The sequence below is a fragment of the Liolophura sinensis genome, chromosome 3, assembly GCF_032854445.1.
Source record: "Liolophura sinensis isolate JHLJ2023 chromosome 3, CUHK_Ljap_v2, whole genome shotgun sequence".
NCBI lineage: Eukaryota > Metazoa > Mollusca > Polyplacophora > Chitonida > Chitonidae > Liolophura > Liolophura sinensis.
The window spans coordinates 23,513,748-23,540,649 of NC_088297.1; the positions used below are offsets into that span (position 1 = coordinate 23,513,748).

Below are 26,902 nucleotides of genomic sequence, written 5' to 3' on the forward strand. Positions count from 1 at the left end.
CAAACTAACATGTAAACTGAACAAAAGATGTTATTTACATATACAGAGGAGAAATTTCTTCCTTTACAGACTTCCTTCACAGAAAGTATCATTTTGAGTTACATTTTATAAAATTTCTTAATGAAGGCTCAAGAAGCCTTGAATTTTTTCTGTTTTATCAACAGAATTGATGTTTGTCAGTTTCATGCATGGTGCAAACTGCCCCATCTCTGCAGGTGACGAACTGACAAATTTCTTAAAGTAAAGGCTATGCCACAATCCCACAGTCCACACACGTGATCCAGTGTGTATGTATGTTTAGGTTTTACGTCACACTTAACAATTTTTCAGTCATAGGATGAGGAGTCATCATTAGGTGTGTGTACCTATACTGTGTCTTCTTGTGGCAGGGCGACTCCATGCTTCTCTAGTGCTGTCAATGCTGAGGGATCATGAGAACCCACTCAGTCACATTATACTGACACCTGACTAACCAGTACTGTTTCCTTCAAATCACAAATCACAGAGCAGGTTACCCTATTCCAGACCAGAATTTCCAGGTGAAAGTTACTGTACACAAAAAGGGTTTAGTTAATCCCCACCAATGGGTGATATTCTGAGAAGTATACCTTAACTATGTAAACAGAAATGTCACTAGCACATGTACACAGTGAATTTTACTGTCATCAGAATGTAATACGTGGAATATTTTTATAATTTAATTTTTTATAGAATATATCCAATATTTGATATTTGTTTAATACTATACACGTGGTAATAAATGTTCATGTATAATAAAATTGTGTGTGGCGATGGGTAGTCGAGATCTTACGACTTGCATCTGACCGAGGACGAGACAGACACTGGGGTGAAAAAGAAGAAAGTATACATACTCATAATTTAGCCATTTTTCAGCATTTCTGAATTAAATTCTGAACATTTCAATAAAGAGGAATTCCTCTAAAAGGAGGACAAATTTTATGTTTTCTTGTCCAAACCTGAAAACATTACAGCCGTATGTGCGTATATGCCCGTCGACATCTATAACTGACAAGTTAGACACTCTAGGCTTTTCTGAATATCGTATAGTCCATATACTTCAGCTATAATGAACTTCAGAAGCTTACCTGGCTTTGACAGCTTGTTGCACCGTCACATTACCTTCAGCTCTCAAGATTTCATATCGAACTTACCTGTACGACGGTCGATTCCTGTTATTTTTTTTCTATTTTTAAACGCCTTGTCAAACCCAACAATATATCGCAAGCTCAGTGTCATCGATACTATGACATCACGTGGGTAGCATATGTCTACCATTATAACAGCCTTTTGTCAACACACAAAGTCAGCTTACCTCTCTGGAAAGCAACAAATGAGTGTCAAATATTAGCACAGTCCTTCTGCTGCTGTAGTGCATTCTCCTTCCTCTCTCTTCTCTTTCGTTTTCCCTCCGTGGAGCACGTGACACATGGGTCCAATCAAATGCGCGCCCCTCCATGGGCGCGGGAAATTGTTTAAATTATTGACGAGTCAGATGCCTGTACAGTGCGTTGGTTTGGCTCGAGTAACAATTAAGGTTATTTGATCACGTATTATTTGAACATAAATATGTTTATAACATATTGTAAGGCACAATTTAAATGCTCTGTAAATACCACAGTTCATTTCCATTCTTTTCTAGGAAGAAATCACACCGGTTGACGTACATGTCTTTGACCGTGCTGTATTGGCCTGCGTGTCTGGCTTTAATATCGAACCTAAAATTAACATGTCAGTGTACACATAGGCCTACATATAAACCATATTCAAATATTACTTATAATTCAGACCATTGTTCACATACTATTTTAATTAGTTTTGATTTCATTAGGACCATGTAATAATAAATTAAGATCCATTTTATACAGTATATGATTAGATTTATTTATTTATTTATTTCACTGGTGTTTTACGCCGTACTCAAGAATATTTCGCTTGTACGAGTGAGTGAGTGCTTGGGGTTTAACGTCGTACTCAACAATTTTTCAGTCATATGACGACGAAGGAATCATTAGGGTGCATGTACGTGTAATGTGCCTCCTTGTAGCAGGACGGATTTCCACCGCTCTTTTATTTAGTGCTGCTTAACTGAGACGACTTACCGAAGGCAAGTAAGCCGCCCCGCCCGAGCCATTATACTGATACGGGTCAACCAGTCGTTGCACAATCCCCTTCATGCTGAACGCCAAGCGAGGAAGTTACAACTTTCTCTTTTAAAGTCTTAGGTGTGACTCGATCAAGGATTGATCCTGGATCTACCGGTCCCGAAGCGGACGCTCTACCAACTGTGCTATCCGGGCCGGTCGCTTGTACGAGGGCGGCCAGCATTATGGTGGGTGGAAACCCACGACCATCCGCAGGTGGTATGCCAGACCTTCCCACGTACGGCTGGAGAGGAAGCCAGGATGAGCTGGACTTAAACTCACAGCATTGGTGAGAGGCTCCTGGGTAAATAAGCTGGGTATATTTGTTTTTCGTAAGAAATAAAAAGAAATAAAAAAATGCACCTACATGTATCATTTGATTACGAAAAACAACAGTTAAACTTTTTCTTTCCATTAAATTTTAATACCTGGCCCCGGGATCATGAAGTGATCTTAGTCTTAAGTCAAAGTTTCAGTCATCAAACTTGGTATGTTCCTTTCCATTATTTCAGCTGGAATTTGTTTTAATTACAATGACTTACCCAGCATTTATGTTGTCAAGCAATATTTTAACCTTGTTACATAAGAAATAACAATTTTAAAGTGATTTGAAATTTGGACCTAAGTTTAAGATCGTCTCGTGATCCTGAGGCCCGGTAATCTATTAAGAAATTGTACATTACGCACAGGAGATTTTACAGACCATTCGAATCTATCGATCCTTAGTAGACGAGACGCTGCGAGCCGTGCACGAGGAGAATACATGTAGGTTTGCTAAGGCCACAGCAGCCATTTTGGAAACCCAGTATTCTGCAGTCGAGACGTCAACAATGATACGTGTAGTTGTCAAAACAACTCTGTCTGGTATAGGGGAAGCACCTGAATGCAGGTGCTATTATCTGGGCAAAGTTTCACGAAGCTCTCTTAACTTTACGAGATCGCAACTACCATGACGACTTAATGGATATACAATACTCGTAGTTAAGTGAATATAACGTTAAGAGTGCTTCGTGAAGCCGGGCTCCGATCCCACGTTCCCAGGAAGTTCATGGACCAATGACGGAGGGTATATATGCAATAGAGGATTTGTTAAGAGATATAAAAAACAAATGCAAAACAAATTTTCACTGGATCGCCTATAATACAGAGCAAATTTGAAGATATAGAAATGTCTTTAGTTTTATCTTTTTAGTTTTTAGAAATAGCAGCACTCCTTGTGCTATGAACATGAAATAATGTGTACCAATTCAAGATTTATCCAGAACAAATTTAATACATCTACGGATAAGTGCCTCTGCTCACAGCATGGTAAAGCTTGTATAGCTAACAAGGAGCTGAGAGTTGTTCCCCCTTAATCCGTAAGTTCTCTGAAGATTAGCTTTATTGCTTCACAACATCCAGATGCCCATCTCGTATAAATATCGACTGTTCTAACGGTTTTATATGTGTCAATCAAGTCTTATGGTGTCAACAATTTGAAACAAACACATATCATCCTCAATTTTCATAATCTGAGTATCAAACAGATGGAGTGCCTGGCAACCCGGCCCGGTTAATCAAGCAGGGAAGATCGTTATAAACTGTACGTTAAGATTAGGTTTTTCAGGGAAATCTCCAGAGGAAATAACGTTCTTAGATGCTTAAACACATTTTGCACATCTCAAGTTTTTTGTGGCAGAGCTGTTTTTCCTAAATTGTCTTCTTGGCGTATACAGCTGAAAAGGTGATATTGTGAAAGACATTAAAAGATGTTGTAAGATTTGGGCAGGAAGTTATACAAGATTAAATTCGTAGCTTTAAAGATAAAAAAAACCCCATAGCATACTAAGCTTTGGTTCTCATAGGCTTCCGCCGGCTGCATGAGAACATGAAGGGTGGCATCGGTGAGCTTGAAACACGTTCCACTTTCCTGGTCACCGCCTGTATGCAACGCCACGAGAACGCTCGAGTCGCCGGTCCACTGTTATATACCGGGTCTGTGAAGACGAGGTTTAAAGTTCTCATGCACCCAGGATGATCGCCGGTGGCTGACGGTTGAGTGCATCGGAGCCAGCGGCTCGAGTGTTCTCATGATATTGCGTACCTTCCGTGACCAGGAAAGTTGAACACGTTTCAACCACACCGGTTCCTACCAACGGTGGACCGTCGGCGATTAATCATCGCCATGTTCTCGTGCTGCCGACAGTGCCCCGAGTTTAGGAGTCGGGATTCCAAATTTAAAAAAGGGCGTTCCGAGTTTAAAAGCTTATATGGCAACCATGGATTAACATCTTTGATGGTATTTTTAATTGTGTACGTTTAAAGCAGTCGGTAAAAGAGCCTACTCAGATAAAATTCTTAATATAATTTTGAATACTTCCTTACTTCGCATTATTTGTGAAAACCAAAGAAAATCTAGATCTAACTTGTATATGCAAAGTTATTTATTTGGTCAGACGCATTTATAAATAAATAAATACAGGTACTTAATCTATTTTATGAAGAAGTAATGATTTTCATGTAGTCTTTGTGGTTTATATTAGTACAGTACCAGTAAGTGGGAGAGTTGAAATTGTCATTTTAGTACAGTCATATACCACCATATTTAAACACTAGAACCAACGGGTCTTATGCAGTGATCAGATCAGAGATCAGTCGGTGTATCTGTATCGGATTTCCACGAACACTGAACCAATCTGTCCGCTTCGTAGGGACTGAGTCTTCGTTTGGACTTTTTTTTCTTCTCAAAACACAAAACTCCAATCAGCTTGACACGCCATTGTTGGTTGCTCAGTTCCGATGGCCTTTCCAGCATTGTTGTACCTCCATTGCTTACCCCATAAAGATGATGTCCTTGATTGTACAATATCTGTTACAAGTGTGTCTGAAAAGTTTGCAGGTGAGGAGTTTGGGGGTTGGTGGGGGAGGGGGTGGTGTCACCTAGTCCCAAGTGGCCATTTCAACTCCTCTCTTTATACTGGGGTGGCAGAGTAAGTAGCTACAGGGGCAACCAATGGTAAACCATACATTGTTTCACGTCATGTCCGATAAATCCTTTCTAAACGATGTCTGTAGTCCAAAAGAGGAGTCATCTGTGGCTCTTAACTCTCAGCGCACCTGCACACACAACATCCCAGGTATATTCCACTCAGTAATGGCACACATGGTCCACATAAACTTTCTTATAAGAATTGCCCACTTGAACAGTGCTCTACTTACCATGTACAGCATTGAACAGCTGGGTACTTAGTGTAGCAGGAAATTAGTTCTTCCAGATGTTTGGTACACATTAATGTTGAAAGTCAGCCGGCTTGTAGAGCTATCAAACACTGCCATTTTTAGAAGAAATTTTTGAACCACCAGCCTGTACCTTTCCCAAGGTTTGATTATGTGTTATGGTGTTCTTCAGTCTGAATTTTCGACTCAAAAATTTCAAAGACTAGATTATTGCTATAGGAGGGATCGTCAGTGTCAGTTTTGACATTTTTAGCACATGGTGAGTTGGGGTTAAATGTATACCAAACATTAGGGCGGATTCAAGTTGCAATCTTATATATAATTCTTTGTGAAGTTAATTATGAGTGCGGCAGAACTCTATCTACTAGGGATCAGCTAGCTTGAAATAACTGTTACTGTCATCAGCAGTGCTCATAAGATGAATGCACAGTGTATGTAATATGCAAAGTTAACAAAAAGAGTTATTTCCAAAGTTAATAAGCCCAAGGAATAGTTGAAGTTATACCAACAGAGCTTTCATATGGGCTGTCAAAGGGAAGGTAGAAATTAAAAAATTAACACTGGGTGAAAGTGGGATCACATCTAACAGGTGGTAAACAAGGGCAAAACATTGAGGCATGATGCTTAAGGTACCCAAATTCTTGTTAAATTTTGAACAGATCTTAGTGTTGAAAGTAGAATATTACATTTCTTTACCAGCCTTTTGGAAAAGTAAGGGTATGAGCGTGTTTTTCAGTAGATGATCTAGCCATGTGAGAAAAAGGAAACTCATTATTCCTACTACAGTTACATATATATTGGCTAAAATGAGCAGACCAAGTGTCCCAAATTTTCGAAGAAATAGGGTATGTTGGTACAATAGATTACACTGTAATGAAGATACCATAATTTTTTGAAATAAACATTCCTTGCACAGTGTGTAGTTTTGGGACACATTTGCTTAGGTCATTTGCATCTGTATGTGTCAAAGCTACATGTATTTGTTTTTCCATTTTCCATTATGCAGTTCCAGCTTACATGTATTAATGCTAATCCACTCAATGTCTGCTCCCTGACTCATACTTGAAACTTTGCTGATTTTTTTGAGGATTTCTTTTCTGCCATGCACTGCCTTAAACATAAGCATCATACATTGCAGCCACATGGAGCATTCCTCACTTCATTATGAAGACAAGACAATAAAATCAAGAATAAAGATGAAAGTTGGTATTCTGATTAACCTTTGATGAATTGCATGAAGTCGAATAATTCCTGAATGGTGGATGGTTTACTCCAGAGAACGTTGTTGTAAAACTAAGTGAAATGTTCTACGGCAGTAAAGTCAAATGAAATTAGTATTACAGTAAGTGACCTATAATTTGATGGAATGCCTTATAAACTACTCACCTTGCTCTAAAAATGCATCAAGTTAGCTCATGGTGGCTTCATCTCCGGTTGTGCATTGTAACACCTGCCAGCAACCTGCAGGTGGTGGTAGGTCTCCTCCAGGCTCGGTCCAGTGTCCTCCCACCATAAAGTTGGCTGCTGTTTGTACAAGTAAAATTCTCTTGAGTATGGCGGAAAACGCCAATCAAATAAATAAACTAAAAATGCAAGACCAACTTGGTAAGAAAATTACCATTGTATCTTATGAACAGTAAACTTCACATCTTTCACCGACTAGTTACATGAAAATTATAGATGAATTGCTATAAATCAATCAATAAATAAACAAAATCAGTTAAGTTGATCTTATAATTGGTTTTTAATTTGACATATGTTGTAGAGAAAGCCACAAATGAAATGAATACCCAGGAGGACTGGGCAGTGATAATGGAGGTGTGTGACAAGGTCACAAGGTCATCATCAGGGTAAGCTTATCTCCACACTCATCATGTAGGATGTACTGCACTTTATATGATAATATGTACCCTAATTCCTCTACCTTTTTGGCACATGAAAGCGCAGCTTTCAGTGCAATTCATGCACATTTTTAATTTGCTTTTGGAGACAAAACTACATTGGTTGGATTGGCCAGTGTCAGGGTGTCATAAAAAGTATAATTTTGTCAGTCAACTCAGAATTACGTCTTCAGAATATCCGTGAATAAACACCTTGCAAATATGTGAAAAGGTTGAAGAATTACAGTATATGAAAGAATACCATTGAGAACTGATTCTCTGGTTCCTTCAAGATTTAATATGATAATGTTTACACAAGCCGTTTGTGTTTCAGTGCAGTGTCTCTTGTTGTTGTACATGTATTTTTGGTTTCTGTAAGATTTCTACATATGGATACCCCACAAATTAGTTTTACCGTGAGTATGAAAAGCAGTCCAGGTTATCTTGTCATTTTTTGTCATTTAACCTTTATCTTAAAATGCAAAAGTTTTCAATTTGGAGAGAACAACTGACAGCAGTTCACTGAAATAGGCTTGAAATGCTGTAGGTAACTGTCACCTTATGTTTGGTACCTTGTATTATGAAATAAATGTCACAGGTTTGCCCTGGATTATTGTAAGTGGAGAAATGAAAGATGTCATGTGATGTTCTAACTTTTCAAATGTGAAATGAGGAAGTGGAGAGATTGTATGTTAAAAGTTGCATTTAATATAGACAAATGTTGAACAGAGAGAGAATTTGTTGCAGTTCCAAAGACTGTCTGAGATCCATAGTGAAGAGAATGAACCATCGTGTCCCTCACGTCTCCATGCAGGCTCTGACGGTAAGGCGCCCCTCCATGTAAGACCAGCTCCCTGTCAGGCAAATGCCCGAGGGTGTAATTGTCATCCAATCCTTCTGAAGTTCGATCTGTAGTTCAACTCCAGCTCATCCTGGCTTCCTTGGCAGTCTGCTAGTCACCTGTGGATGATTGTGGGCTTCCGTAATGAAATAGTCTTGAGTACAGTGTAAAGAACCAATCAAATAAATCAATAAATTAATATATAAATCACAATGCAGGGCTTAAATGAAGGCTCTTAACAATCCGTGTATTACCATATTCTGATGCATTCTTTTCTGGTAAGCTTAGTTAGAAAAAGTTACATGTACTTTTATTCATCAAACAGCAATCTGCCACAATTTATCAGCACAGGCCTTCCTACTTCACCACTGACAACATACAAAATCATGTACATATACTCTGCGGATGTCATTGAATTTCGTTGTGTCAACATTCTTGCCATTTTGCCTGTAAAACAAAGCTTTATTTCTTGTGTTAAGAGTAGATGCAAAGTACATTTGAATACATGTACTGTAGCCCATGGTGTTCCCACTTCCCTTCACTGCTTATCTGTCTTGCTCAGCTGAATGTTCGTTGGAACAAAATGCTTCCTGTGTTAGCTGACATGTGGCAGTTGTTGTGACAAGGGATTTGAATGAATGATTGATTATGGCTTAACGCCACATCGGCAATATCTCAGCCATATCATGGTGAGGCAAGGGATTTGAATGAGTGATTGATTATGGCTTAACGCCACATCAGCAATATCTCAGTCATATCGTGGCGAGACAAGGGATTTGAATGAATGATTGATTATGGCTTAACGCCACATTGGCAATATCTCAGCCATATTGTGGCGAGACAAGGGATTTGAATGAGTGATTGATTATGGCTTAACGCCACATCGGCAGTATCTCAGCCATATCGTGGTGAGACAAGGGATTTGAATGAATGAGTGATTGATTATGGCTTAACGCCACATCGGCAATATCTCAGCCATATCGTGGTGAGACAAGGGATTTGAATGAGTGATTGATTATGGCTTAACGCCACATTGGCAATATCTCAGCCATATCGTGGTGAGACAAGGGATTTGAATGAGTGATTGATTATGGCTTAACGCCACATTGGCAATATCTCAGGCATATCATGGTGAGACAAGGGATTTGAATGAGTGATTGATTATGGCTAAACGCCACGTCAGCAATATAAATCATATCGTGGTGAGACAAGGGATTTGAATGAGTGATTGATTGATTATGGCTTAACGCCACATCGGCAATATCTCAGCCATATTGTGGCGAGACAAGGGATTTGAATACTGAGATCTATTGAAGGCTACTCAATATTTATACCTTCTCTGAGACTAACTACATGTACATAAATGGTTTGTGTGTTCCAATCAAACGTCGCTACCAGTGTGCATGTGTCCATGCATTTGTTTGTATTTGTATGCAATGTATTTTACTTGTATTTACTATGTGCAGTAATGCTTACAAAAAATGATAATAAACAACTGATAATGAATAACAACAGATGAAATAAAAAAAGCCCCTCAAAATCTTGATTCTTATAAGATTCATTTGAGAGTTTCCATTTATCTTTTAATAATCACATAAATGCAGGGTATGAGGCTTTATTTAATAGTTTTTTGTTTTGGTTCCAGCTGTTGGATGCCTGTGTGAAGAATTGTGGCAGGAACTTCCACCTGGAGATTTGTTCTCGTGACTTCGTCGGGGAGTGCAGGAGTTTGATAGGACAGAAGGTCATTTTTTTTCTCTTTTTTTGTTATCAAGGACTACATGACATCAAGAACATACAGAGGAAAATCCCTATTGACATGGAGTTATTTTATGTGCTGACTTGCTGTCTATTAGTAAAAGAGCACAAACTGTGGTTGTTTGCAATAAATAAGTAAATGAATATCATGAAAGGCAAAAGGGTCTCATATTTCCCCCAAAGTCATATTCATGGTGTTCAAAGAAATTAAAAAATGGTGTGTTTTTATATATTTGCAACTGTATATAATTTCAGCATCTTATTTATTTACCCTTACTTTTTCTATAAATCAGGCACACCCAAGGGTTGCACAGAAGTTGAAATTGCTGACAAAAAAGTGGGCAGAGATGTCAGAATTTAAAGATGACCCTGCACTCAAGTGAGTACCTGTGTCATGTCGGTTGTTTGTGTTCTTTCATGAGTCAAAATTGTTCAGTCAAACTGTGTACAAATTTAACATTGTAACCAGATTTGCTGGAGGCACAGCATATTGGTGAATGTGGGCGTTAGCAATTTTCAGTATAGTGTTACTGTGTAACTGGGCAGAGGACAGTGGATGTTCTTTGTCTGTGAATACGTTTGCATCAGGACAGTCTGACTGCACAGTATTGCGAACTTGACAGGAAACGAGAAAATTCAAATCAGCCGTGTTTAATTTATTTTCTGTATTTTGTTTTCAGTTTGATCCCTTCGTTTTACAAAAGCCTCAAGGATGATGGTCAAGACTTTGCTGACTTAGATAGCACAACGGTAAGGTTCACTTGACACACCAGAACTAAGGCCATTTACATGATCAGTCACCAGTTTGTATCACAATAAGATGATAAACTCTACTTATGGATGAACAGCTTCTGAATTTTATCTAGATGACATTTTGATGTGATCATACTTTTCACACTTTTTTTCAAGTCAGTAGTTTGCGAAAACCAAAGTTATTATACTGTAATTCTTCAAACTTTTCACATGTTTGCAATGTATTTATTCAGGCATAATCTGAAGGCATTATTTTGTGTTGACTTGTAAAATAATACTTTTTGTTAAGGCCAGAAACTGGTCAATCCAACCACTGCAGTTTTGTCTCCAAAATCAACTTAAAAATGTTCATAAATTGCACTGAAAGTTATCCTTTAATATTCCAAAAGGTTTAGGAATTAGGGTGAAGGAAGTTTCGGCTCTAGGCCATGTTTCTCATTTTTTCTGATTGTGTGAGTTCTTCAGATCTTAGAAAGGTGATTTGAAGTTCAGTTTGTTTGGCAGGTAGGATGTCCTACTTAAAAATGTAATTTTTAACACAAAGGACAATACTTTCTGACTTTCTGTTTGCTACTAAAAATCTGGGTCAGATTTTGTTTAGGTCATTTATGATACCCTATTTCCTCAACCTTTATGCATAAGAAAGAACAACTTCCAGTGCTGTTTTTGCACATTTTTAATTTGCTTTTGGAGACAAAACAACATTGGTTGGGTTGGCCTATTTCAGCCCTTCACAAAAATTTTACCAGTCTGCACAGAATAATGCATTCAGAATATGCTGGAATAAACACTGAGCAAAATATGCAAAATGGTTGAAGAATTACAGTATGCACCAGAATATTGAAGAAATTCAGAAATTATTAATAAATAAGTCAAGTAGGCATGTTGTGTAGATTTTGATCAACGTTCAGCCTGCCCCTAAAAAAGGCATTATTGTGTAAATTTCAGGGTAAGAAGTATTTTTTTCCATTTCACGCTGAATTTTGTGGAATTGTGCATTTTTGCATGAAGGTAAAAAATGAGTCTGTCTTGTATATAGTGGATGTATAAAAAAAGCCTATTGAACATTTTACCATTTTTTTCCTTGAAATTTAACAGTGTTTCTCTCTTTAAAAAATTGAACAATTCTCGGTTACATTTCTTTATGCTTTATATTGTGTTTATTTTTCACAGCCAAAGACAGTTCAGGTCAGCACAGACCCTAATGTTGTTCAAAGTCAGCAAGAAGAAGATGATATTGCCAAAGGTAACTATGTCACACAGCTATTAAATAACTGCATGCAACATGCATTTCTAAAAGTGAGTGACAGTAACATTGTAACACTGTAACTGTAAGCTCAAGTCACAACTATACTTACGACTTAAGACACAGGTCTGCGATTGAAAAATCAGAGGTAATTGTCGTAAATCTTTTTTGATCATACGATTGTAATTGGTGGAGATCTTAGCAAATCTTGATGAATCTGAAGATATCACCATGGATCGCAAGGCACTCAGAGAGGTCACAGGCACAAAATCCAGGTGCGATCAGCTATAATCTACATAGTTCTGACCAACCTGTCAGGTCTTGTTGTATGAGCTATGTACGGGCTTTACAAACGATCTTCACAAACGGTCTTCATGAATGGTATGCCTATTTTTGTCACAGTGCCTATGATTTCATACAACCATGTGACTACCATGGGTTTATAGGAGACTTGTTGTCGATAGGTCAGAAAAGGTGTGACAGCAAACATTTGTTAGGTTTCAGTCAGGGTATCATAAAGTTTATCAAAAAATGTTGATGAATCGCTCAGGTTGTAGGTCGTCTTAGTTCTTTTGTGACTGGAGCTTTATTAGGGCCACCAGCTTTTGTGAATACAGGTGTATTTCTGTTTCACCAGCTCCCCTACAGTTATCAACAGGATGTCCTTAAACTGACAGGTGTTATAGGACATACTTTTAGAAGATTGAAACTCCTGAAAAGTTGATAATATTAACATATCGACAGTGAGCAGTTTTTGCTTGTTTTAGATCTTGAATACATCATACAGTAATTCTTCAACCTTTTGGCATGTTTGCAAGGTAGTTATTCAAGCTTATGCTGAGGGCATTATTCTGTGTTAGCTGATAAAATTATACTTTTTCTTAAGCCCTGAAACTGGCCAAACCAATGTAGTTTTGTTTCCAAAATCATAATAAAAATGTGAATTAAGCACACTGAAAATTGCTCTTTTATATGTGAAAAGGTTGAGGAATTAGGGTGATTTCCCTCTGGTCCTGTCTGCCTGCCCGCCCCCTTTACGTAAGCCTCATTACCTGTGATAGTCACTGAAAACAACTTGTTGGAAACCAACGAAAACGAGGAAACTGTCTTTTTCTCTCCCCTGAACAGCTGGGGTAACCTATACCGGTAAGGCGTAGTATTTGCCAACTGGAAGTTGATGAGCTCTCCCTGTTGTAACGGTATGTGTAGTCTAGATGTATCTATGCTTAATGTAAACCTGTCAGACACGTCAAAGTGCGGGCTAGTACTGCACACCTTCCTGTACGTCCATATTACCAGCAAATGGCCGCTTTTAGCCGCAGCCGTATAAGTGAAATATTTCTTGCGTACGTCTTAAAACACCTGTCAAATACATAAATAAATAACTACGTCCATATTTTCCGGGACAGTGTGATTCTTGATACGTTCCTGAGACAATACAGTACAATACAAACTCAGGACAAGGTATACATAGATCTGGATAGATACCGGTAGAGGGCTATCGACGTGTAATATTTTGTTCATTTCCATCGGGTCAACACCTAGAGCCAGTCTATAGGCCTATATATACAGTACTTGGTTTGTATTGGGAACAGCGACTTAAAAGTAGCCTTTGGCAGGTTATCAGGTCTGCAGAGATATTGCTTGATTTGGCAACAGGTCCTCTTCCGCACGGTATACACGTGGATCAGTTGTAATTTTATGTGTACAGAGATAATTGTGTATGAACTAGATTAGAGAACCAACAAGGTATATGTACATGTTGGTGGGCGCAAGGAATTTTAAATGAACGATTTAATGCGGGAGTAATAGAATAGACTGACTCAAGAAATATGAAGATTAGCCCATGTGAAGTGTCGGTAAAATCGGGAGATAATAAAGTATGGTATATATGTAGGGATAAACTGAGTGGCTGGGTGAGTCGCGAGAAATGAATGGGGATGGGTTATAGAACTGAGTAAATGATAAATGTTTCAGGGAAATTTGTGTATGTATCATTTAGATTGATGATGACGAGAATTGGGGAGGATATACAGGTGGATGGACAAGAGAAGTGGGGATAATATATAGGTGGAGGGACAAGAGAAATGGGGTGCATATATAGGTGGATGGGCAAGAGAATTGGGGAGGATATGTAGGTGGATGGACAACAGAAATGGGGAGATTATATAGGTGGATGGTGAAGAGAAGTGGGAGGATATGTAGGTGGATGGACAAGAGGAGTGGGGAGGATATACAGATGGATAGTCAAGGGAATTGGAGAGGATACACATGTGGATGGTGAAGAGAAGTGGAGAGGATATATAGGTGGATGAACAAGACAAGTGGGAGGATATATTGGTGGATGGTGAAGACAAGTGGGGAGAATATATAGGTGGATGGATAAGAGAAATGGGGTGTATATATAGGTGGATGGACAAGAGAAATGGGAACGATATACAGGTGGATGGGCAAGAGGATTGGGGAGGATATACAGGTGGATGGACAAGAGGATTGGGGATAATATATAGGTGGATGAACAAGAGAAATGGGGTGCATATATAGGTGAATGGGCAAGAGAATTGGGGAGGATATACAGGTGGATGGACAAGAGAAATGGGAAGAATATACAGGTGGAAGGACAAGAGAATTGGGGAGGATACATAGGTGGATGGACAAGAGAAATGGGAACGATATACAGGTGAAGGGACAAGAGATTTGGGGATGATATACAGGTGGACGGACAAGAGAACTGGGGAGGATATACAGGTGGATGGACAAGAGGAGTGGGGAGGATATATAGGTGGATGGTGAAGACAAGTGGGAAGGATATATAGGTGGAGGGACAAGGGAATTGGGGAGGATATATAGGTGGATGGACAAGATAAGAGGGGAGGATATATGGGTGGATGGACAAGGGAATTGGGGAGGATATATAGGCGGATGGTGAAGAGAAGTGGGGATAATATATAGGTGGAGGGACAAGAGAAATGGGGTGCATATATAGGTGGATGGGCAAGAGAATTGGGGAGGATATATAGGTGGATGGACAACAGAAATGGGGAGATTATATAGGTGGATGGTGAAGAGAAGTGGGAGGATATGTAGGTGGATGGACAAGAGGAGTGGGGAGGATATACAGATGGATAGTCAAGGGAATTGGAGAGGATACACATGTGGATGGTGAAGAGAAGTGGAGAGGATATATAGGTGGATGAACAAGACAAGTGGGAGGATATATTGGTGGATGGTGAAGACAAGTGGGGAGAATATATAGGTGGATGGATAAGAGAAATGGGGTGTATATATAGGTGGATGGACAAGAGGATTGGGGAGGATATACAGGTGGAAGGACAAGAGAATTGGGGAGGATATACAGGTGGAAGGACAAGAGAATTGGGGAGGATATACAGGTGGAAGGACAAGAGAATTGGAGAAAATATACAGGTGGATGGACAAGAGAAATGGGAAGAATATACAGGTGGAAGGACAAGAGAATTGGAGAGGATATACAGGTGGATTGACAAGAGAAATGGGAAGAATATACAGGTGGATGGACAAGAGAATTGGAGAGGATATACAGGTGGATGGACAAGAGAAATGGGAAGAATATACAGGTGGAAGGACAAGAGAATTGGGGAGGATACATAGCTGGATGGACAAGAGAAATGGGAACGATATACAGGTGGATGGGCAAGAGGATTGGGGAGGATATACAGGTGGATGGACAAGAGGATTGGGGATAATATATAGGTGGATGAACAAGAGAAATGGGGTGCATATATAGGTGGATGGGCAAGAGAATTGGGGAGGATATATAAGTGGATGGACAAGAGAAATGGGGTGCATATATAGGTGGATGGACAAGAAAATTATGGAGGATATATAGGTGGATGGACGAGAGAAATATGGAGGATATATAGGTGAATGGACAAGATAATTGGAGAGGATATATAGGTGGATGAACAAGAGAATTGGAGAGGATATATAGGTGGATGGACAAGAGAATTGGGGAGGATATATAGGTGGATGTTCAAGAGAATTGGGGAGGATATACAGGTGGATGGAGAAGACAAATGGGGAGGATATATAGGTGGATGGAGGCTGGAAAACAATAAGCACGCGCGTGAGATTTGCTATATTATATTTTTTCTTCTGCATGTACAATCTTGGTATTTTTCGTGCGCTCTAATATGGTTTTCGGTCACCATTAACATCAAATTCTGAAAAGTCTTCAGAGTGCGATGTGGCAACTGGACACAGGTTTGTGTATTGGCTGTTAGGTTTGGACCGACTAAATCAGTGAAGTCATTTCCCGGTTATAGATTTCTAGGTTATAGATCCTAACTGATGTCGAGAAGAGATATCTAATTATCGGTTCTATACAGAAGTGGACAGGGAATTATGGAGCTCTTTGCTGTGGTCAGTGTAGCGTCCTTAATCCTGGGTATCGTCGCAATGTGGTTGACCTGTAAGAAGAGGTAAGTACCAACGTTAGTCAGCGCTAAGTTTACATCGTCTTTCTGCCATTACACCAGTTTCAGTTTTCAACGTTAAAAAGTTATTTCAGCACTCAGTTTTGGATTCAGTGATTTGTTGCTCTGAAAACGTGTCATCCAAACGTTCACCTTGAGGATTCTTGGTTCCTTGAGGGTACTTGGTTCCTTGAGGATACTTAGTTCCTTGATGATAGTTGGTTCTTTGAGGATACGGGGATCCTTGAAGATATTGGTTCCTTGAACGGAGCAATGTAATTTTGTACCAATATAACATTTTAAGACCTGTAATAATTCTCTTAATTGACTTAGTCTTGCGCAATGTAGTGGGCGGTATAGGAACTGTTGCACCTTTCCAGTTGCTGATAGCAGAGAGCAGAGCAGAGCAGCAGATTCTGTGGCCTGTCACTATGGAGTAACTTCATTAAGCACCGCAAAGGTCGCGACTCCTCTGCGGTTACACGTGAGGAAGTCTGCCAACGGATAGTCGTTGGTTTCAAACGGGCTCTCTCTGATTTCCTCCCATCATAATGCTGAACGCCATCATATAAGAAAATCATTCTTCAGTACACTGAAAAAGACTTATCAAATAAATAAAGGAATACGTAAATCAGATGTCCTAACGTGTAAATGATATAGACCACCTTTAATAGTGTAAACCTGCAGTGGAAAACTTTGGGCAGTGAAGTTGCATGTTTTCTCCCGTCGGTTTAGTTGCGGCCTTATTTCAGCGGGGTTGTCAGGTAAATTTGGCGAGTTGCGGGGGTTTCATCTAAAACCTGCTTTAAATATTGCTGATTATACCGTATATAGGCCCATCGTAAAATACCGATTATATCAAAGAAATGATCTTTTCATCAGATCCGTTGTGGGTAATTACCCTAAGGACACGATTGTGTTACACCAGATAAGACGGGGACCTTACGCTCCCAGCATCTCACCTTTCTGTGTCAAGCTAGAGACTTACCTGAGGATGTCAAAGCTCAAGTACCAGGTGAGTATCTTCACAATACAGAATTTGTTCCTTCTGTGTCAAGCTAGAAACTTACCTGAGGATTGTCAAACTCAAGCGCCAGGTGAGTATCTTCACAATACAGGATCTATTCATTCTGTGTTAAGATGGTAACTTACCTGAGGATTGTCAAACTCAAGCGCCAGGTGAGTATCTTCACAATACAGGATCTATTCCTTCTGTGTCAAGCTAGAGACTTACCTGTGGATGGCCAGACTCAAGCACCAGGTGTGTGTCTTCACAATACAGGATCTGTTCCTTCTGTGTCAAGATAAGACGGGGACCGTACGCTCCCAGCATCTCACCTTTCTGTGCCAAGCTAGAGACTTACCTGAGGAAGGCTAAGCTAAAGTACCAGGTGCGTATCTTCACAATATAGGATCTATTCCTTCTGTGTTAAGCAACAGACTTACCTGAGGATGGTCAAACTCCAGCACCAGGTGAGTGTCTTCACAAAATAGGATCTGTTCCTTCTGTGTTAAGCTAGAAACTTACTTGAGGATGTTAAAAGCTCAAGAAACAGGTGAGTATCTTCGCATTATAGGATCTATTCTTTCCGTGCCAATGTCTCTTATGGTGGACAGGAATTCATGGCAAATATACTGAACAAGAAAAGAAACTTCATATTTGGAGAAATGAATTATATTGAAAATGGGTATAGTACAAGGTAGTCTTTTGTGAGAACGCGACTCCGACCTTTTGCGAGGTCACGTGTCCACAGTTTCACGTGGTTGAACACACAGATTTGTGCAGAATTTGCTGATTTAAAAAAAAAACACGCGAACAATTCTTGAGAGATAAACATTTCTCATGCCACGCCTTACAAATGTTGAACGTGAACGTGCTGTTGGCATGCTCCAGGTTGACCAGTCTATTGTAGCTTTTGCACGTGCCGTGAGATGCAGTAAATGGACAATTCGCGACCTAAGAACACATGTGCATCAAACGGGTTCGACATCTGATCGTCCAATGTCAGGACGGCCACGTGTGACGACACATGCCGATGACAATCACATTCGGTCTCGTTATTTGCGTAAACGTCAACGAGTAACGCACTGTTTAGTGGTCGCGTAACTGTCTAGACCGTGCAAAACTGCTTGCACGCTGTAGATCTTCCTGTCCAACGTTCAACATTCTGACACAGGTGAACCGTATTGAACGTCGACGCTAGGTACAATTTCGCCTGAAACCATGGACAATGGAACAGGGCTGTGTTTTAGGGACGAGTCACGTTTTACGCTGCGATTTGCGGACGGAACAGTGCGAGCATGGCGCCGATACGATGAACAAGTCCGATGCTGCGCACAGGAAGTTGATCGATTTTGTGGCGGTAGCGTAATGATTTGTTGAACTTTCTACGGTAACTTCATGTCTAATTCCAACGTAACAATGCGACACCATAAACAGCTGTTTTGGCCAGAAATTTCCAGTAAAATGCGGGTATTGACGTTGTTGAGTGGCCATCAGCATCACCTGACCTCAATCCCATAGAACAGGTATGATCTTGGAAGAAGTCTTCGTGCCCTGAGACGTCAACCTAAGAATGTTCAAGAGCTGGGTGTCATGTTGGTGCATCAGTGGCGCAGGTTGCCTAATGCTGTGTTCACCGGTGTTAGGCAGTCAATGAAGCAACATTGCTTTGCTCTTGTCTTATATATTTGTTGTAATTGGAAACATGAAGCAACACATCTGAAGTTACATCTGTTCAGTATAAACCTAAAGTATCTGTGTCCTTTTCCACACTACTTGTAGAACCTTACACTCCGCGATCATAATACGACTGAAATGCTGCATAGCTGCATGTAATGGTCAAAATCCGATGCGGTCAGTCATATTTCAAGCATATTATATGTATGTATGTTTTGGGTTTTAATGTTGTACTTCACAATTTTTCAGTTATTTGACGACGAAGAGTCATTAGGTGTGTGTACATGTACCGTGTTTTCTTGTGGCAGGGCAAGTCTATAGAGTCAAAGTGCTGCCGCCACTGAAGAATCATGTCAAAGACACCAGACATGACACACTCAGTAACATTGTACCGACACCGAGCAAACCAAACCAAACTGTTTCCTTTCTCTAACCTCTAAGGCCATTAGGCCACCTAGACGGTCTAGCATATTATACACCACTCAAACATGGTCTTTTCAGAATGTCTGCGGCCGAACAATGTCATCCAAGGGTAAAGTCCCTTGGATCGAGCTGAATGGCCAAGAGATCGCAGATTCTGAGTTCTGCATTGAATTCCTGAACAAGAAGTTTGACGTCGACTTAAATGCTGGTGTGTCACGAGTGGACCTTGCTACAGGAGTCGCTTTCCAGAGGCTTGCTGAAGATAGTCTCTACTGGTAGGGTGGTGCTGGTGTTTCCAGTTTTAGTGTTGAAAGGCTTACTCCCAACGTTGCGCATTGATACATTTATATATGCGGACACCTGTTTTAACGCATACTCAGTTTTCGAGTTACGTAACTACGACAATTAACAGAGCAACGCCCCTGTGCAAAATGACGTCGTCACTTTAGGGCAAGATGGGGATTGTGCCGTAAAGCGACAACTTTACGATGGAAAGGGACGTCACTGTGGTGTCGTTACGTGGTATCTCGAAACTTGGGTGTTCGAAGAGCCTTCTTTTTGATAACATTTGTTCTGTTTTTATTCACATGCCCAGGTTATTCATTGGTCAGAGCATAAAAAGGCAGTGAATTGAGGAGTTGCCTGCCCAATTTTTACACGTATTCAGCCAATGAGTAATCATCACTTGTAGCGCGTATTACACGGTGGCTGTAAATGATTGAAAGGGTATATGACTAGGGGCACAGATAAAATACTAACCCATATTATGTAAAGGTGAATACAGTCACTACACTTACTTCCAACAACAACAACAGGCTCCGCCTGGCAGCACTTATCACCCGGAGGTTGAGTTGGTTTACTGAAAATAGCAGAACAACCTCACCCTTCAACGATGGTTCGACGATGTGCCGTGGTCAGCGGTGTGTTACGTTATGGGGTTTACTTCGTACCTGACTATGTGCCGTGGTAAGAGGTGTGTTACATTATGGGGTTTACTTCGTACCTAACTATGTGCCGTGGTCGGCGGTGTGTTACATTATGAGGTTTACTTCGTACCTGACGATGTGCCGTGGTCGGCGGTGTGTTACATTATGAGGTTTACTTCGTACCTGACTGTGCCGTGGTCAGCGGTGTGTTACATTATGAGGTTTACTTCGTACCTGACGATGTGCCGTGGTCGGCGGTGTGTTACATTATGAGGTTTACTTCGTACCTGACTATGTGCCGTGGTCAGCGGTGTGCTACATTATGAGGTTTACTTCGTACCTTCGTTAAATGATGTGTTAATTTTAACAGAAAGTTTGTTTTTTGTGTAATGCTAGAATGTATTCTGCTATTATGACATAATGTTCTGTCATATTAAACATAGTATCCTGTTAGTCAAATAGAATCTTCATGTAGAATTAATAGAATATGAATGTTATATTTGACAGAATAATCTGTTGCAATAGCAGACTACATTCCGACAACACTCAAGTAACAGATTTTCTGTTAAATTTAACATATTATTTTTTGAGAGTACGACCTCTTGTCGGTTTCACTGTGGTGCCGTCTAACCCGTTTCCCCCATCCATATGCCTGACCGCCTTCATAGAAAGTAACATATTCTTGAGGAATTAGTAAAGCACTAAGTCCCGGGATCAAAATGTGACCTTAGACTTTAAGCCGAAATTTTAAATTAGATTAAAGTAGTTATTTCTGATGTAGCAAGATCAAAATATCCATTCTATGTAAGTTTTTGTACAATAAATTTCAGCCAAAATAACGAAAAGAAATATGCCAAACTTTATGTTTAAAATTTTGAGTCAAGTCTGAGATCGCTTCCTGATTCCCGGGGCAAGAGAAATAAGTACTTCAGTAGATTAATAAATTCGACTGAATCCGATAGTTTGAAAACAAATCTTTTGCCGGTTCGCAGGTGTCTAGTGTTGTACAGATGGGTGTTTCGTGTGAACGAGGCTTGGCTAGAAGAGGCTCGGATCCCCGTCTTATTCCGCTGGTACGTCTCGCGGTTTACCCGGCGTCAGACATGGTCCCAGGGCCACGGCAGGCACAGCCAGGCAGAGGTGGACCGGATATTGCAGAGCGACCTTCAGGCACTATCAGAGTTTTTAGGTAAGTAGCAAAACAGTGTTAATGGAGAGTTAAGAAGAAGAAGAAGAAAAAACACTCTGACGTAGTGTCAAGGTCAGTTACTTAGTGAGGCTGAAATTAAAAGTTCACAAGCCCTTAACACCGGTTTGCCCACCTTTGGCGCCAACGTCCTGGACGGGGACAATCCCGCCTTGGTACCTATAGGGATGACAAATCCGAACCCGCCCGAAGACAGTCGGACTTAACCAATCATTGAACGCGTTATGCCAGGTATTGTGTCATTGTCAACTCACGGAAATCGTTTATAACACCACCTGTAATCCGTTAATAATTAACTACCGACACAATTATAATAATACAATATAAAAGATACCACAAAGCAAATGAGTACATCTTATGACATATAGAATGCAGTGTATGTATTCTGATATAGACTGTACCTTAATTTAATGTGAAATGTACTTATTCATTTCCACCGAGTATATTTTTTATTTGAATGTAAATTTGATGTTTATATCGAATCATGCATTTTACCTAAATTATGATAATATTTATGAACATATTAAAAATATAAATATGATCCAAATTGAGGTTTAATACATTTGTTAGCTGAAAAGAACAAATTCTAGTGCAAAAAATATTTATTAAACGTGTGTTACATCCTCATTTATGACATTATTACACAAAGACTATAAATACCAAAAGGTGGACCCAAGTACCCACCATACAAAAATTACTTTCATGTGTCTTTTTCTGCTTAAGGAAAAATTGGAAAAAATAATGAAGACCACATTTAGGAATAACTGTTCGCACTCTTTCATCTGAACGTTTTTATGTTTTTCCCACCTGTAAGTCTACGATCGCTTCGTGATCCCGGGGCCAGGTTTTCAATAATCTTATCCGTGTGGTATAAACTTATCCGTCGTGTTATACATATAAGTGAAACATTCTTAAAGAAGGCCTCCAATCAGATAAATAAGAAGATCAACAGTGTCTCTCGCTACTCCGAGGCCGCACAAATTGGGCCAGCTATCTTGGTCACAGTTGTATATGTATTTTCCAGGTACTAAACCGTTCCTTCTGGGTCGGGAGCCGAGCCAGGTGGACTGTGCTGTGTTTGGTCAGCTCTCCCAGTTTAAGTGGAACATGCACGGCTGTTTGGCCAACACACTCGTCACGGGTGAGACTCGACAGCCACTGAGAACTTTAATAAAATATAATCTGTAAAATTTAGCAGAAAATCTGTTATCTCAGTGATGCTGGAATATATTCTGTTTCTGCATCAGATTATTCTGTTAAATACAGAGTATTTCCACCATTATTCTGTTAAATACAGAGCATTTCTACCATTACTCTGTTAAATACAACACACATTTTCTGTTAGTTCAACATAACGATTCTATTAGACTAACACGATATTACGTTGAGTATGACTCAATATTGTGGTATAACAACAGAATTTTTGTTGAATTTAATAGATTAATTTTTTTAATGTATTCGGCTTTAGTTACTGTCTCCGCCAGAGGAGGTTATGTGTTTGCTGGCGTTTATTTGGCTGTCAGTCAGCAATGTTAGGCACTGATTTTGATTAAATTGTGTTCACAGGTTAGCCCAATCCAAGTTAATAAATTCTGGTAGAGATGTGGATCGGAATCCGGATCCAAGAATTATTTAAACGATTCTTCGCTATTCACCGATAGACAAATGTATAAATGTATTATCTCGGTGTCTGCAGTTTGCGCGTTCAGCTGTGGCCCAAGTCTGTGCTTTCAAAGTGACTTTTAGTTCACTGGTTGTATATTTGAGTAATGATCTCAAATTAGTTATTTATTTCTTTGGTTGCTTGCCTTATTTTTTATTTGTTGATGATGTTTTTCAGTCGCTACAGTTTAATTTCATGTTTGCTCTGAATGACCGTATAACGATTTTTGTTGATGTTTGGTTATTACTGCTCATAAACTCTGTACAGCGCATGCTCCGTCCCCTTTCAGTTCACATTGAGGAATTTCTCAACAAAAACCACAAAGATACAAATCTTGATCAACATTACGTCATTTGAGCTCAGGGTGACAGACATGGAGAATTAACGCCAGGTTTACTTACTCTTGCGGATATTACCAGTCTCTACTAACTCTTCGTAGTCCACGGAACCGTGGGAGTGGGTACAGAAATGTCTAGGTGCTTCACTGGCTGAGATGGTTAAAGCTCTGGTGTACCTGTAGCGTTCCAACGCTCGCTGTCTCGATGTGACTACCAAGACCTTGGCTAATGGGATACCTGGTAGCTCTCCAGCGTTCGCTGTCTCGATGTGACTACCAAGCCCCTGGCTCAGGAGGTACCTATAGCGTTCCAGCGTTCGCTGTCTCGATGTGACTACCAAGACCTTGGCTAATGTGATACCTGGTAGCTCTCCAGCGTTCACTGTCTCGATGTGACTACCAAGCCTTTGGCTAAGGAGGCACCTGGTAGCGTTCCAGCGTTCTAGTCCTTAACTAGTAACTAGTACCTTAACTAGTCCTCAACTAGTGAAGTACCTGGTAGCGTTCCAGCGTTCACTGCCTCGGTTTGACTACCAAGCCCTTGGATAATGAGGTACCTGATAGCGTTCCAGCGTTCACTGCCTCGGTTTGACTACCAAGCCCTTGGTTAATGAGGTACCTGGCAGCGTTCCAGCGTTCGCTGCCTGGGTTTGACTACCGAGCCCTTGGCTTATGAGGTACCTGGTAGCTTTCCAGCGTTCGCTGTCTCGATGTGACTACCAAGCCCCTGGCTCAGGAGGTACCTATAGCGTTCCAGCGTTCGCTGTCTCGATGTGACTACCAAGACCTTGGCTAATGTGATACCTGGTAGCTCTCCAGCGTTCACTGTCTCGATGTGACTACCAAGCCTTTGGCTAAGGAGGCACCTGGTAGCGTTCCAGCGTTCTAGTCCTTAACTAGTAACTAGTACCTTAACTAGTCCTCAACTAGTGAAGTACCTGGTAGCGTTCCAGCGTTCACTGCCTCGGTTTGACTACCAAGCCCTTGGATAATGAGGTACCTGATAGCGTTCCAGCGTTCACTGCCTCGGTTTGACTACCAAGCCCTTGGTTAATGAGGTACCTGGCAGCGTTCCAGCGTTCGCTGCCTGGGTTTGACTACCGAGCCCTTGGCTTATGAGGTACCTGGTAGCTTTCCAGCGTTCGCTGTCTCGATGTGACTACCAAGCCCCTGGCTCAGGAGGTACCTGTAGCGTTCTAGCGTTCGCTGTCTCGATGTGACTACCAAGCCCCTGGCTAAGGAGGTACCTGGTAGCTCTCCAGCGTTCACTGTCTCGATGTGACTACCAAGCCCCTTGCTCAGGAGGTACCTGGTAGTGTTCCAGCGTTCACTGCCTCGGTTTGACTACCAAGCCCTTGGATAATGAGGTACCTGGTAGCGTTCCAGCGTTCACTGCCTCGGTTTGACTACCAAGCCCTTGGTTAATGAGGTACCTGGTAGCGTTCCAGCGTTCGCTGCCTGGGTTTGACTACCGAGCCCTTGGCTTATGAGGTACCTGTAGCGTTCCAGCGTTCGCTGCCTCGGTGTGACTACCAAGACCTTGACAAAATGAGGTACCTGGTAGCTTTTCAGGGTTCGCTAAAGTGGTGTGACTACCAAGACCTTGGCTAATGGGATACCTGGTAGCGTTCCAGCGTTCACTGCCTCGGTATGACTACCAAGTCCTTAACTAATGAGGTAACTGGTAGATTTCCAGCGTTCACTGCTTCGGTTTGACTACCAAGCCCTTGGCTAATGAGGTACCTGGTACCGTTCCAGCGTTCGCTGCCTGGGTTTGACTACCGAGCCCTTGGCTCATGACGTACCTGTAGCGTTCCAGCGTTCGCTGCCTCGCGTTCCATGTTTCAACTACTGCTTTAAGTCAAGATGTTTTTCAGGTACGTGGCAAAAGTTGGTAATTTGTTTCGTGTACTTCCGTTTCCTTCACCCAGAAATCTGCCCTGGAACCGTCATATAAATGGAAATATTCTTCAGAACGACGTTAAACGCCAATGAAATTAGTCTGTCAGTTAATCATTCATTCATTCATTCATTCATCATTCGATCAATTTACAAATCAATCAATCAACTACCGGTAATCAATCAATTTATTAATCAAAACATTTTTCAGTTACGAATGAAAATAAGTGTGATGAACAACATAAATTTGTAAATTGTTATAAATATTATATTAAGACAGCTACTTAAAACTCAATCAGAAGGCGGTATAGCTGAACTTTGGTCCAAAACGCTAACGTGAAATGGAACTGATGTTGTGAGGACCCAAATCCTATTAGTGCCATACAATCTTCATGTTATGTATGCTATATTCAGCAGAATAACCTGCTGCAAAAACAGAATAACCTGCTGCAATAACAGAATAACCTGTTGCAATAACACAATAACCTGCTGCAATAACAGAATAGCCTGCTGCAACGATAGAATAATACCCTGCAATAACAGAATAACCTGGTGCAAAAACAGAATAAACCCCAGCCATACCAGAATAACCTACTGCAATAAGAGAATAATCTGCTGCAATCGCAAAATAACCTGCAGCAATAACAGAATAACCTACTGCAATGACAGAATAATCCGCTGCAATTCTAGCATTCTAGGTTCCACATTAGATATGCTGTTTGAGTAGCACATTGCAGAGGATATGCTTTAGGGAACATATATATATCTTTCTTTCTTTGAGTTTAAACGTTCTTTCCCATCGCTGTCTCCTGGCAGCAATGTCGACATTTTGATAGTGTTTTCCCATTGAAGCCCATTTCAGTTCTTTTACCTTGAGTAGGGGTCTATATGTTTAACAGCTACATTTAAAATTTTTTTATTTTTTGCCATCAAAAAGAGTTTTTGTATATCCAAGGTGATAAGCGTGTAACTACCATAAGTAAACCCTTGCTTCTTTTTACGACAGTCAAATAAATAGTCTAAGCGCAAAACACATCGGTTGGATTGTATATCTCACGGTGATCTCAATCATTGTGTCCTTTTAGTCCTTTCTGTCACGTTGGTCCTTTCTGTCACGTTGGCCCTTTCTGTCACGTTGGCCCTTTCTGTCACGTTGGTCCTTTCTGTCACGTTGGTCCTTCCTGTCACGTTGGTCCTTTCTGTCACGCCGTGGCGTTGAGTTTTTAGAATTTAAAACTCAACATATAGACAATAGACAAACACATATTATCGTGCCGTAATTTACTCAATTACTGACTCACATTTTGGTGATATTTTCAGAGACTTTTCCCAACCTGAGTGCTTACTGCGAGCGTATGAAGGAACGGTACTGGCCCGACTGGGATGAACACACTCTGATGGGCCGCAAACAGGACAAGTAGACGAGCACCGGGAGCTCCCAAAGGGCGCAAAGGCGA

General features: G+C 40.6%; 1 protein-coding gene and 1 long non-coding RNA gene across 2 annotated transcripts; both read left to right on the top strand.

The window, feature by feature from the left end:
* The first annotated feature begins 7,139 nt into the window (after positions 1-7,139).
* Positions 7,140-9,875, top strand: LOC135463676 (uncharacterized). The gene is made up of 3 exons (XR_010443574.1): positions 7,140-7,228; positions 8,006-8,081; positions 9,745-9,875. It is a non-coding gene; the product is annotated as an uncharacterized LOC135463676 (long non-coding RNA).
* A 3,074-nt stretch (positions 9,876-12,949) lies between these two features.
* Positions 12,950-26,902, top strand: LOC135464110 (failed axon connections homolog). Its single transcript, XM_064741601.1, has 7 exons — positions 12,950-13,002; positions 16,224-16,316; positions 17,193-17,325; positions 19,492-19,688; positions 21,332-21,528; positions 22,571-22,687; positions 26,766-26,902. Exons 2-7 carry the CDS (start codon positions 16,240-16,242, stop codon positions 26,864-26,866), a joined length of 822 nt encoding a protein of 273 aa, XP_064597671.1. The 5' UTR covers positions 12,950-13,002; positions 16,224-16,239; the 3' UTR covers positions 26,867-26,902.

Bases quoted from the DNA above. Each gene is read 5' to 3' on its own strand.
- LOC135464110 (XM_064741601.1), top strand. From the start codon at position 16,240: ATGGAGCTCTTTGCTGTGGTCAGTGTAGCGTCCTTAATCCTGGGTATC. The intron at 21,529-22,570 runs GTAAGTAGCAAA...TGTATTTTCCAG, and splicing joins GGCACTATCAGAGTTTTTAG to GTACTAAACCGTTCCTTCTG. The intron at 22,688-26,765 runs GTGAGACTCGAC...TGATATTTTCAG, and splicing joins GGCCAACACACTCGTCACGG to AGACTTTTCCCAACCTGAGT.